Below are 12,621 nucleotides of genomic sequence, written 5' to 3' on the forward strand. Positions count from 1 at the left end.
GGACAAGAGAATTTACACAATGACCTTAACTGTCCTTAGGCCAAGTCTACAGCTCAGGGGTAGAAGGCATTCAGGGGAGTCAGGTAGAGCTGAGGTGAAGGAAGGGAGGACCTCTGCAACCTGGGAGAAGGGACCAGAAGAGCTCTCTTAAGGGGAAGGTACTGAAAGAAAGCAGAGGGCCTGAGATGAAAGCTGAGTCCCAGGGCATCACTTAGAATGCCAACAGCAGCAACCAGCAGGAAGAGCACCATCATGGCAGGTGGGTACCTGACAACCCATTTCCAGCTCAGCTCTGAGCCATAGGTCCAGGCAGATATGCACTCATAGCCCTTTCCTAGGAGGAGGTCCTCAGAGATCTAGAGTCGTCTCTGGGGTTTCTGAACACTGACCTAGGAGTCACCAAACCAACCGCCTGCCCAACCCCTCCAGAAATGGATCTCAGTTAGGTACCTGCCACTTGGACAGAGCCCTGAACACAGGCAAGCTGCATAGGGGATACATCGGGCTATTCCTAGGGCTACTTTCCCACAGCCACAGGCCTAGGAACAGTGCTACAGTGAAGCACCCAATTAGAATGAAGGCATGCAGATGCATCACCCCTGCCATGATGCCCTTGGCATGTGCTGATGAAGGTTCTGTTTTAAACTGCAGTTTAGTGAAAGGTCACTTCAATGTTACCCAAGCTGTCCTCACTGTTGACAGGTCTGGGGTGGCCCAGGATTCCAGAAGCCCTCTCACTGCTGCCCATCGACCAGATCACCTAAGAGATAACTGCACATCACGCACATCTGATGGGTTTGCACTAGTTAGAGAAAACCAGTGAATAGACAATTGCGCATGCACACCATGTTCCTAAGCATCAGCACAAACAGAGCTACTACTCTCCCTCAGTCAGACATCTCCAATTTCAAAGCCAAAGACAAGTCATTCTCCTGGTTCCCTCCTCTCTAGACAGAAAAGTAGGAAAGCCAGCTCTGAGCCTCTCTTTCCTCTACCTTCAGGCCTCTGGCTCCTCTGAGCAGCTTTCTTCCACCAATCACTCTGCCCATGCATCAGAGGGTCTAATCAGTACACAGGCTCCAAATGAGCCTATTTCCTGTTACCTTCTGTGGATGCAGACATCATGGGCCAGTTAGATTCGACTTAGTTGGTAATGTCTTAATGGACTAAGGAAGACTGGCTTGGCCAACTCTCCAGTGATGACTAGTTCTTAACTAGGAACAATTTTTGCCACCAAGAGACACCTGGCAATGCCTGAAGACCTCTTGTAGTACCACAACAGGGGCAGAGTGCTACTGACATCTATCTAGTAGAGATCCTGGGGTGCTGTTTGGCATCCTGCAGAGAGTGAGCCAGTCTCATGTCACCAGTGCTGAAGCTTGCCATTCCATAGAGGGAAGAAGCACTGCTTGCTCACTGATGTTACAGATCCAGTGCATTGGTCATTAATCAAGTTACAAAGTGACTAGTGACACACATCTCAGGCAATGTTACACCCAGTCACTACAAGCCTTTCTTGTTTCAAAGTCTATTCACACCGACCTTTAAGTAGGAGCAGGGCTGAGCTCTACCCCATCTCCAACGGGTGAATTCACAGCTGCCTGGGTGGGAAAGCAGCTTGGCCATGCAAGCACCTTGCTGAGCCTCACAGAGCCCTGGAACACGACTCTTGACAGCTTGCTCCCCCAGAAACGCTTCTCTGCAAATGCTTAGCTGTGAGCTAATGTTTTTGCAGAGCCTCGAAGTGATAAATGTTGGGGCGGCAAGCCAAGGGTTACGTGAGGGGAGAGCAGACAGCACTCAGCACCTCTCCACTTCTCTAGCAGCAGATCTGCTGGGGGCTCCAAGAGCGCACTGGCTTGTGTGCATGGGGCTGCTGCCTTGTCAGCCCTCTGGGAAGTAAAGAAAGAGAAAGGGGGAGGGGGCTGACAGAACAGGACTCTTGTGACCCAAACTAGTCAGGAAAGGGGGTGTCAGCCAGCCTACCTCAGCCCCTTTTCTAGCCAGCAGGTGGAAGCTCTAGGCCCAAGGCCAGGAGAGGGGCAACTAACTATAAGGCAGATGCTGAATTTGGCAGAGTCCATATGCCTGCTCTGTCCACTCTGGAAATGAGCCTCAGGCCACAACTGCAGGCCTGCCTGCCTGCCTGCCTGCCTCAGGGGATGCCACCAGCCACCACCTACCTTCCAGTTGGCTCTTAACGCGCGTTCCTTGGCAAGGCACTCTTGCAAGATGAGCTTCCAGCAGGTGTAATCAGAGAATCTGCTATGGGGAAGGTGCCCCTCCTGTCGGCACAGCCGGTACCACAGCACCTCATCTTCAGCAATCACCTTCCATGTCTTGCTCACCTAGAACAGCACAAGTGATGCAAATGTCAAGATCTGCAATTAGAGAGGCCTTGCCGTCCAAAATCAATCAACACCTATAGCACAGCCCCAGGCTCATGGCAGCATACAACGTCTCATTAACAAAACACTCCGAGGTGGAAAAAATACGAGCAAATGTTTCCAGTTTTATCTTTCAAGATTTCAAAACTGTTATACCACCATACAACGTCACATTTTAGATGGCATGATAAACTGTCATCTAACAAATGAAAGAGAAAAAAAATTACACAAAATGCTAACCAACAAACTTGAACACAGTAAGTAAGAACACAAGCACACAGCTTTCCAGAAGCGTCTGAGGGTCCATGGATAGCACTGGCATGGGCATCTTACAGAGCGTGAGTCTGAGGGCCTGTGAAGTGGAAGGCTTTAATAAACTAAATTTCTGATGGTACAAAATTAAAATTATGCTGTATGAAGAACTCTAATATGCACAGATTAAAAAATAGTAATCGTTTTAATAAACCCCTCAAGCTGCTAAGCAGGACAAAGTTTGTGATGGAAGAAATGACTACTACACTTGGCACAAATCTCCAATCCCAACAGGATGTTGTTTTCCAGCATCATTAGGGGTGCAACAGGCTTACATCATCACAGGACAATGTATGAAGCTGGCCAGAGTTCTCAGGGCCCCACAGACCACCATAACCAAGATGGAGGCCATGTTTGCTGTCACCCCTGGTAAACAGAGGGGCCAGAAGCTTACAGGAACCTATGCTGTTAACACTCTTTTGGGACCATGTCAGGCCTCGGAGGAGGAGGAGGTAAGAGAACACAGCTGGGATAGGGGTATGAAGATGTCTCAAAACCTGCTGGTTGGGCTGGTGCTGTAGCTCAGTGGTAGAGTGCTCAGCTAGCATATGTGAGCCCCTAGGTGTGATATCTACTTCTGTAGAGGGGAAGGAAAATGGGTGGAGGATCTGGGTCAGTGGGTCACGTGTTGAAGCAGTGTGATAACCTGAGTTTGGATGCTCAGAGACCAGGTATAAAGCTTGATACAGCAGCCTGTCTCCTATGGAAAGGTGGGAGACAAAGAAAGACAGGAGAACCGCTGGTATCTGAGGGCTACCTAGCATGCTATACACAGTGGTGAACACTGTCACTGGGCCAGTGATAGAGCTCACTGGGTACAGTGCTTGCTGCACAAGCTGACAACCTGAGTTCAATCCCCAGAACCCACATAAAGGTGAGAGAGAACTCACTCTACAAAGCTGTCCTCTGACCTCTAAGCACACATGTTGTGATAGACACACATACCATACACTCATGCACACTATACACACAAATCTGCATACATGCACTTGCCCCTACCTGCAGGTGGAAGGGGAGGACTGAAACCCGAGGTTGCCCTCTGACCTCCACTCGCCCACACTAAACATGCATCAACACATTCTTTATTGACTTTTTCAGGATCTTGGAAAGAAATAAAAAGCTTGAAACCTTCTAAGGACCAAGTACTCAATAAATCAGTAAGTAAGATAAAAATAAAGGATGAAGGCAGGGCATGGTGGTATATGCCTTTAATCCCAGAACTCATGAGAGGCAGGCAGTTATATGTAAATTCAAGGCCAGCCTGGTCTAAACAGCGAGTTTCAGGCTAGCCAGAACCACACAGTGAGACCCTGTTTTTAAAAACAAAGAAAAACAAAGGCTGGATTCAGTAAGAGGTGAGGCATTAGCCTATGGACCTGTGTTTTCTCTTCCTCCAGCTCCTTGACATTCCTAAGAACTACACAAACAGAAGGATTGGGGCTGGGGTGAGGGGACAGAACAGGAAGGCTCAGCAAACCCCATTCCTACAGAGCTGCATGAGCCGGCCAGCCTGGCAGACTGCTAGAAAGAAAGCACTGCAGAAGCTATCTCTATCTGATTGTCTGTCATACTGCAGGGAAGCTACCCCAACAGTAACAAGGTGGCTCACACCTGCACTGCCAACACTCAGGAGGCTAAAGCAGAAGCACTACTGTGGGGTCAAGGCTAGCCTGGGCTACACAGTGACTTGTGGGCCTGCTAGAACTACATAGTAGGCCCTTCTCTTGGAAGGAGGAAGAGTTGCTTTAATACAGCTACTTGAGAAGATACTATGTTGATACTGACAAGGTGCCAACCAATCAGCTCAAGAGGAAAAACGGGGAGTATAGCAGGCCACGTGTGGAGCATGTTGTGCTGGGGCACTAAGAAAATCTAAAAAAACCTAAGACTTCTAGATCCCAGCTCCTCTGCATAAGCATGAAGCTTAAGGGACAAAGCAGGCAGAGCTGTGACCTGCTGGAATGGCAAGGTGAGTCCCTACACACCAAAGGCCCTCAGCAGACACCGGAGGGTCACTGGATCAAAGCAGTTAAGTCTCCAGGCATTGTTAACCTAGTGGGACTTGAGTGGTCAGAGTAGCACACAGAGAGTAGCTACCCCATCCCTTTTGCAGAGGTGGGAGCGGCTATTTCAAATGTGGCCAGAGGCCCCGCCCCAGAACTCACCCTACTGAGGAACAGAGATGAAGAGCACCAAAGATGATGGGAAAAAACTTAAGAAAATATAAATACATGTTTACTTAAAATATATAATAATTTAAAAGAATTTATGCCACTGGGAAGAATGATGCTATAAACAAAAAGAATCAAGTATAAACACATAAGCAAACGTGAGAGGAGACACTAACCCAGGGCAAAACAGCAGCTGGAAGACAAACTGAAGGACAGCTCAGGGGAAAGATGCCCGGGCAGAGGCCCACAGCATCAAGAGTAACTGAAGAGAAGCTATGAGGGAGATGTTTCAGAGTTGCAAGCAAGTAACTGCAGAAAATGCAGAAAACATTCACTAGAGGGCTCACTGACAAATATGAGCATTTGGAAAACCAGGTCAACTGAGATCATCCACTCTAAGACAGGACAGCAACAGCAAAGTGCCCAAAAATCTGCAAATGGCAGGGACAGGAGAGACCTGAGGTGCTGTGAGACAATGTGAAGTACAGTTCACTGTAACCTGGGCAAGAGCAGGAGAAGCCAGGGCCTGGGACACTCCTATAATGCTCACATTAGAGAAAGAGGCAGAGGCAGAAGGATCTCTGCAATGAGACCTTATTTCAACACCAAAAATAATATAGTGATAATAGTAATATAACAAAGAAAATACTCAAAACTGTTAGTAAGATGGCACATTAGATACGTTTAACTCAAGAAACAATGTAGGAATAGATGGACAGAAATGAACAGGGCTAGAATGGATTCAGCAAATAAAAGCATTGGCTGCGTGCTGAGGAGCTAGGTTCTATTCCCAGCACCTACAGAGTGGCTCACAGTCATCTCTAATTGTAGTTCTATGAAATCCAACACCATCTTCTGAACTCCACGAGCACGAGGCACACAAGGAGCATGCATACATGCATGCAGGCAAATACTCATATACAAAAAATAAAAAAAATCTAAGAAAGATTCTGGCTGGGCATAGTAGTGCAGGCCTTTAATCCCAGCTCTTAGGAGGCAGAGGCAGGTGGATCTCTGACTTCAAGGCCAGCCTGGTCTACTGTGCCAAGACAGCCACTCAAAAAGAAACTAAAACTTAAAAAGTAAAAGCGGGGGCTGGCGAGATGGCTCAGAGGGTAAGAGCACTGACTGCTCTTCCGAAGGTCCTGAGTTCGGATCCCAGCAACCACATGGTGGCTCACAACCACCCACAATGAGATCGGACACCCTCTTCTGGTGCGTCTGACGACAGCTGCAGAAAATTACGCCAGAGCGAGCGGGGCCCTGAGCAGAGGTCCTGAGATCAACAGCAGCCACACAACATGATCGAACACAGTCATCTGTACAGCTACAGTGTACTCATACACATAAAAATGAAATAAAATAATTCTTTAAAATAAAAAAAAAAAAAAGTAAAAGCGGTTGGAATCCATGAGCTCAAGCTAGCCCAGCCCCAAGACAGCCATCACCACAGCTTATCCACTGCTGGAAGCGGGCCAAGCACCATGAGCAGGACAACACTAGTGCCACAGCATACTTCAGGCTTCACCACAACTCCGTGCGTGGACCACACAGCAGGCACTTTCTTATAGGCACAAGCACATGTGACCCAGAGCAAAAAGTCAGGCCAAATGACCAAGAAGTTGCAAAGCATCTATCAGTCTTCTGTGCTAGTGACATAGGCTCTCTCTGAAAACCAAAAGGAGCTGTGCAGATGAGCTGGCACACCCCAATACAGAAAGGCAGCCACACACATATCCTTGGCTGGTAGGGGTCCAGGCAACCTGGAGCATCTCTCCCAACAGTCTGGCTCAGCCTGCTGTACCATGCCCCCGACCCCGGCTGTCCCCGAGGACAGCAGCTCCAGCCCACTCACTAGCCCACTCAGCACTCCTCCACAGCACTCACAGTGCCCTGCCATTCTATCACTAGGCTAAGCACTGCCCTTTCTCTTCCCTTTCCTTCAGTCACTGTCATATATGACTGGTTTCCATAGCTACCTCTCAGAAACGACTTAACATCTGTAAATCCAGACTACCCTTCTTTGACCGAGATACTCAGAATGGAGCAGCTCCCCAATTCATGCTCTGTCACATGCCATGAACGTGACCCTGAGACAGGGGCTTTGCTATTGTCCATGGTGCTGTTAAATAGCAGAGGACACATGTGTCATAGCCTGGATTCCACCCCCAATGGCACCCAGTCCCCCTTAGATACTAGTCTGTTCATTCACTTACAGACAGGTCATCATGGCTTCCCAGGGACAGTGTACTGAAGCCTCTGGCCTCCACAGGCACTGCACACACATGGTGTCATTCATACACGCAGGCAAATACTCATAAGCATACAACAATACTTTTTTAAAGTTCTAAATAGGGCTGAAGAGATAGTTCTATCACAAAAGCATGAGGACCTGGCCATAGTGGCAAGCACTTGCTATCCCAGTGTGGTAACAGGGGTAGAGGAGGAGAATACTGAGGCTTGGGGACTTGCCAAGCCAGCCTAGTGAGCCCTAGGCCAATGAGACCAATGAGAAAAAGAAAGAGAAGAAAAGAGAGGAGAGGAAGGGGGGAAGGAGAGGAAAAGAGAGGGGAGAAGAGGGGAGGGAGAGGGGAGCTAAACAGAGTAGATAGCACCTGAGGCCTGACCCCATGCTAGCTCCACATGAATTCATGTGCAATGTGCGCCTCATCTCTCACATACACAAAGTCCAATCTCTCACTTCCATGATACTATTTTTCCAGTCCTAAATCCCTACATTTCTGAATACCCTACCCATATTAAATGCCGCCCCTCTGCCCACTGTCCATGCTCCTCAGATAACATGAGCCCCACTCATGTCTTCTGCAGAAACAGCTATTTCTCACATCCATCAGCTTTTGAGAAAAAGTGAACCATGGGTCTTTGTGTCTTACTTTTAAAAGGGAAGAATGAAAGGGAGGGGGGAGCTAACCAAGACAGGGCTGAAAGACAAACCACGGACCCTAGCCCACAGCCGCCGTGGATCCATTACGAAACCCACGCTGACACAGCCACACCATCAGTCATAAATCCACTTAACCGCACACTGTCAGGCCACACTCCTCTACCTCAGCCATAGGGCCCATATAAACCCTCATCTGAGCAGGAAAAGACTAAGGAAAGTGGAGCCCCCAGTTTTTACTAGAAAGAACACTGTGGTTTTATTTCTGGCTTGTTTGGTCCACAGCTGAGCCTACCCATGGACTCTACTGAAGCAATGTCTGTTCATCTGTCTGTGCCAGGATGGGGCTGAACATGAGGGAGAGAAGGAAGCAGAGGCTGTCTCAGAGTATCCACACTCAACTCCAGAGTGGAAGGTGCTTCCCTTCTAGGCTTCTAGAACTAAGGATCTAATGTGGTTAAGAGTTGCAAAGGCTTGGGCTCTCCAAGAACAAGGTACTAGCTTGGCACAGGGTATGAACTGCCCTTAGAATTCATAATCATCTTTGACAAAAAAAGCAGTAAGCTAACTTTTATGAGAAGCCTGCGATACAACTACTGTAACAAGACACAGACGCTCAAGATACAGAGATGCAGGCACGCCCCCACACATGCGCACCCCTACACTGACTGGAGCAGCACAAAGCATGGCTTCTTGGAGTGTTGGTGAGCTTCTTAGGAGAGATACCACAGTGAAATGAGTTAAGAAAAGTCTGGTTTGAGCAACAAATTCTTTTGCTGGGACTCCTCAGGGCCTCAGTAGTCTGGCGTTGTGTATTTCTAGGAGAAGGAAGGGCACAGGAGGCTGAGTCCCTATGCCCGTCTGCCTCTGGATCTCTTCACACCAGGCTCATCTCAGCCCCAGCTCTGCAGCTTAACCTGAGGCAGCAATCTCCCTCCCCATCTCTAGCTGCCCAAACTGGGCCTTCTGTAAGTGTGTGCTGCCTGCTTCTGCCTGCCTGGGGAGGTTGGATCACAAGACTACACTGGAAGATGGACCCTTGAAAATCAGCAACCAGGTCACAGTTCTTCCTCAGAGGCTCCAGTGTCTAGACCTGGAGCAGAGAGACCGCAAAGGGGAGAACTGGTCATGTGAGACAGTCTGAAGCAGCCACGAGAATATGAAGGGCTCTGGAAGCCACAGCAGACTTTTACAACCATCTCCAAGAAAAACACCAAGCTGTATTAGGTCCATCGGCAGTGATAGCACAGAAACTGAGAACACAAGGATGCTTTGTGACTGTGTTCTGCAAGATAAATATTCAGAATAAACCTAAATTCTAAATGTACACACATATTTCTTGGAGGATTTATAAAAGAGGAGTTAAGAATGATCTCCACAAGGGTCTTGACTGTACCTACAACTAGGTATTACACAGAGACATGGACCAACAGAGCCATCATATACAAAACAGGGGGCTTCATCCTTTTAAAGAAGAAAACGAGAGACAGCCTTTAAAGGATTTAACTCAGGAAACAGAAGGGCACAGTTAAACTTTCACAAGTGAATCTGAAAGACTCCCACCAAAGAAAAGCCTTTCTAATGGTTTTGATTTCTTATATCACAATCCAGCAACTTTATAAGCCTGAATTTCCAAAGGTCTAATGGTCTTTAATAGCCCAGGATTGGAATACCCAGCTCAAAGCCCCACTGAGCGAGCCTCAGCTGCAAGAACTTGCTAATAAAAGTGGCTCCAGCATTTTGCTTTATAGCACCACTGTGAATTACCACATTGAGGGGGGAAAAAAAAGCCCTTGGCTAAAAACCTGGCTTTATTAGCTGTGCCTGGATTAGGCTTACCAGTAGGCAGGGAGCATGGCTCTCTCCACCTGGTCAAGGCACCATGGAGCAGGGCCATTCTGTGCACTCCTTCTCTCTGCTACCTACCCGTGTGCTCCTGACTCCAACACATGGAGGTCACCCTCAAGAGGGCCAAGGCCTCTGGTCATTTTTGGGTCCTGACCCACATGGCAAACAGCAGCACTTATACCTTTAGTCCCTTCTGCTGGTCTGAAAGCCTTCATGCTTTGGTGCCAGGCTTCTGTGGGCCCCAGCTGGTGGGGAGCAGCTGTTTTGGAAGGCGAAGAAGCTTTAGGAGGTGGGATACAGCTAGAAGTAGGAAGAGCCTTGCGGTTTACAGCCCAGCCCTCTTCCTGCCCTCTCTGCTCCTGCTGCCACAGGGCCACCTTTTGTCATGCCTTCTCTGCAACAAGGGTCTGTACCCTCTTGCTATAAGCCAAAGTCAACACTTTCTCCCTAGGTGGCTTGTCAGGCATTTGGTGACAGGGACAAGAAAGACAACTGAAATGCTGTCTTCTTCCTGCTTCACAGGTCTCCTCATCACCATCATCCCTAACCTTACAGATAAGCCCTTGTCTCATCACCGTCATCCTGAGCACCCCAGCACCAGATGAGCCCTCGTCTCCTCATCACCGTCATCCCCAAGCACCCTTCTGAAACTCACTTCCCCGTGTCCCTTCTCCTTTGGTCTCTGGCCTCAATTACTGCTGATGTGCTGAGAGCACCCAGGGCTCAACTGAGGACTCAACCACAGCCTCGCTCTACTACTGGACATCCCCAGACTTGCTCCCCAGGAAATGGCACTCATGTTCCCAGCTTTCCTAACTAACCACTCCTTCATGCAGCCCCCAGGCAGTGCTGACTCTACCAACTTGTACTGTATAATTCTCATTGAATCACCATGTCCTCTCCTCTGCAAGACTCCACAGTACCCATCCCCAGCTAAGCTCTTTCCTTTTACCTACACTAGCCTGCCCAACCAGGTACCTATGGCCACTTTCTCTCATCAGGACCCTTGTTGGGCTCCATCTGCAAAGGCCTCTTACCAGGACATAGGTACAGGGCCCCAGTGACGCCTTTGTAAGAGGAAAACATTAGCTGGCCACTGTGCAAACACTGCAGTCCAGCCATTTTGACTCTCCTGCCACTCCTCATCCACAGGAGGCTCTGCAGGACAGCCTCAGCTGCACCTGCCTCAAGACTCCTACATGGCTTCCCCTCCTTACCCCCCACTCCCTCCCATCTCCATTGTAAGGCTCCTTCTCTGTTCTCTATCAGCTCTGCCCTGCTTAGGAGATGCTCATCCACAGCACTGATGGCCCTGCAAAGCAAGGTCTTCACTCTGGCACTGGCTGTCAGGAACAGCACCTGGCTCTCTGTGAGAAAAGGGTGAGCTCAACTCCTTACATCTACACCCACAATAAGAAACAACGGATCTAGGAATATAGAGCAGAGCACGGGAAAGCCGGGAAACCGGAGTAGACACCACAGAGGACCAACATTAGTGTCCTTGATACTACTGCTGCTGGGCACACGAGGGATCACCCAAGGGAGGAAGACACACACAGATGCATGCCACTGCCTGCATGCCTGTCTGCAGCTTCCTGTGGACTTGGAATTACTTTCACATTTTAAAAAAGAAGTTTGGAGGGAGCTGGAGAAATGGCTCAGCAGTTGGGAGCACTTGTTGCTCCTGCAGAGGACCAGGTCTCGGTTCACAGTGCCCACATGATGGCTCACAGCCACCCATGATGCCTTCTGACCTCAGCAGGTACTAGGCATGCAGGTGGTGCGTGTGAAAGCATGCAGCCAGGACACGAATACACACAGAATAAATCAGAAAACTCAAGAGAATGCTGAATTGGACACGGTGGCACATGTCTTTAATCCCAGCACTCAAGAAGCAGAAACAGGCAGATCTCTGAGTTTGAGGCTAGCCTGGTCTACAGAGGGAGTTCCAGGATACCCAGGGAGAAACCCTGTCCTAGGGATAGAGGAGGGAGGGAATAAATACCTGAAACCATCTCTCTTCAGAATTATTCATGTTACTATACAACAGCAGTTAGTTTTCTCATAAAAAACAAAACAATTTTGTAATTCTAAAATTAGCAAACTTCTCACTATGCATGGTAAAATATTACCCTTTAAAATGCTAGGACTCCTGTGGGCATGGAAAAGGATGGACACAAAATTACAAACAGCAAAGTGTTAGAGCTGTCAGACTGGTAACATGCTTCCTAAAGGTCCTACCGCTTTCATGGCCTTCTGGATGAAGCCCTCCCAACAGAAACAGTGCCCACAAGCCAGTGCCCAGGGGTCAGCTGCTGGCAACGGTGGAGGATATGTCAGTTCATAGGCTGCCAGCTGAGGGGAAGCACTTTGGAGCTGAAGTCATGGGACCCAGAAAGCAGAGAAGAGATGTAGGGGAGGCAAAGCCTCAGCAGAGGGTAGATATGACATCTCTGAGGCTGCTCTTGTCAGGCCTCCTGACAGTTAGTCCAAGAGCAGCTTGGCATAAAGAAGAGCTAAGCAACCAGGGCTCCACAAGTACAAAACTAGTCCAGGGTGTTCATTCCAAACAAAATGGTCCCATTTCACTAACATCCCAAGGTGCCTAAAGTTATGAGAGAGAGAGAGACAGAGAGAGAGACAGAGAGACAGAGAGAGAGAGAGAGAGAGAGAGAGAGAGAGAGCGAGCAGAGGGAGCCCATAAAGCAGCAGGTCCCAATTCAACAGAAAGACTTTCTCTCTGCTGCAAAAGCAAACACATCACAAGAACAAATGAAAATGCTGCCTATATTTTTTATTTTAACAATGATAGAAACCAAGCCAGTCCTACTGACTACGGCTGTCCATTGTTTTCTTCATGTAAAGACTGTTAAAGCGACCAGCGGGACCAGGCACACAGGAACTCCGCCAGCCCAGTGACTTGGGTGCCTTCCGGTCTGTCTGGGCTGGGGTCCAGAGCAGACCTAGGACACAAGCTCTGCAGCCAGTCCCACAACACCCA

At 48.7% G+C, this 12,621-nt stretch overlaps 1 protein-coding gene across 1 annotated transcript in view; it reads right to left on the reverse strand.

Moving 5' to 3' along the window:
* The window catches only part of Fbxw8 (F-box and WD repeat domain containing 8), a 95,561-nt gene that overhangs the window by 66,168 nt on the left and 16,772 nt on the right, over nucleotides 1–12,621 (reverse strand). The window contains exon 3 of the mRNA XM_031337640.1: nucleotides 2,184–2,348. Within this exon, the coding sequence (XP_031193500.1) occupies nucleotides 2,184–2,348 (165 nt within the window). The remainder of the gene's footprint in view (nucleotides 1–2,183; nucleotides 2,349–12,621) is intronic.

Source organism: Mastomys coucha, unplaced genomic scaffold (genome assembly GCF_008632895.1).
Source record: "Mastomys coucha isolate ucsf_1 unplaced genomic scaffold, UCSF_Mcou_1 pScaffold22, whole genome shotgun sequence".
NCBI classification, from domain to species: domain Eukaryota; kingdom Metazoa; phylum Chordata; class Mammalia; order Rodentia; family Muridae; genus Mastomys; species Mastomys coucha.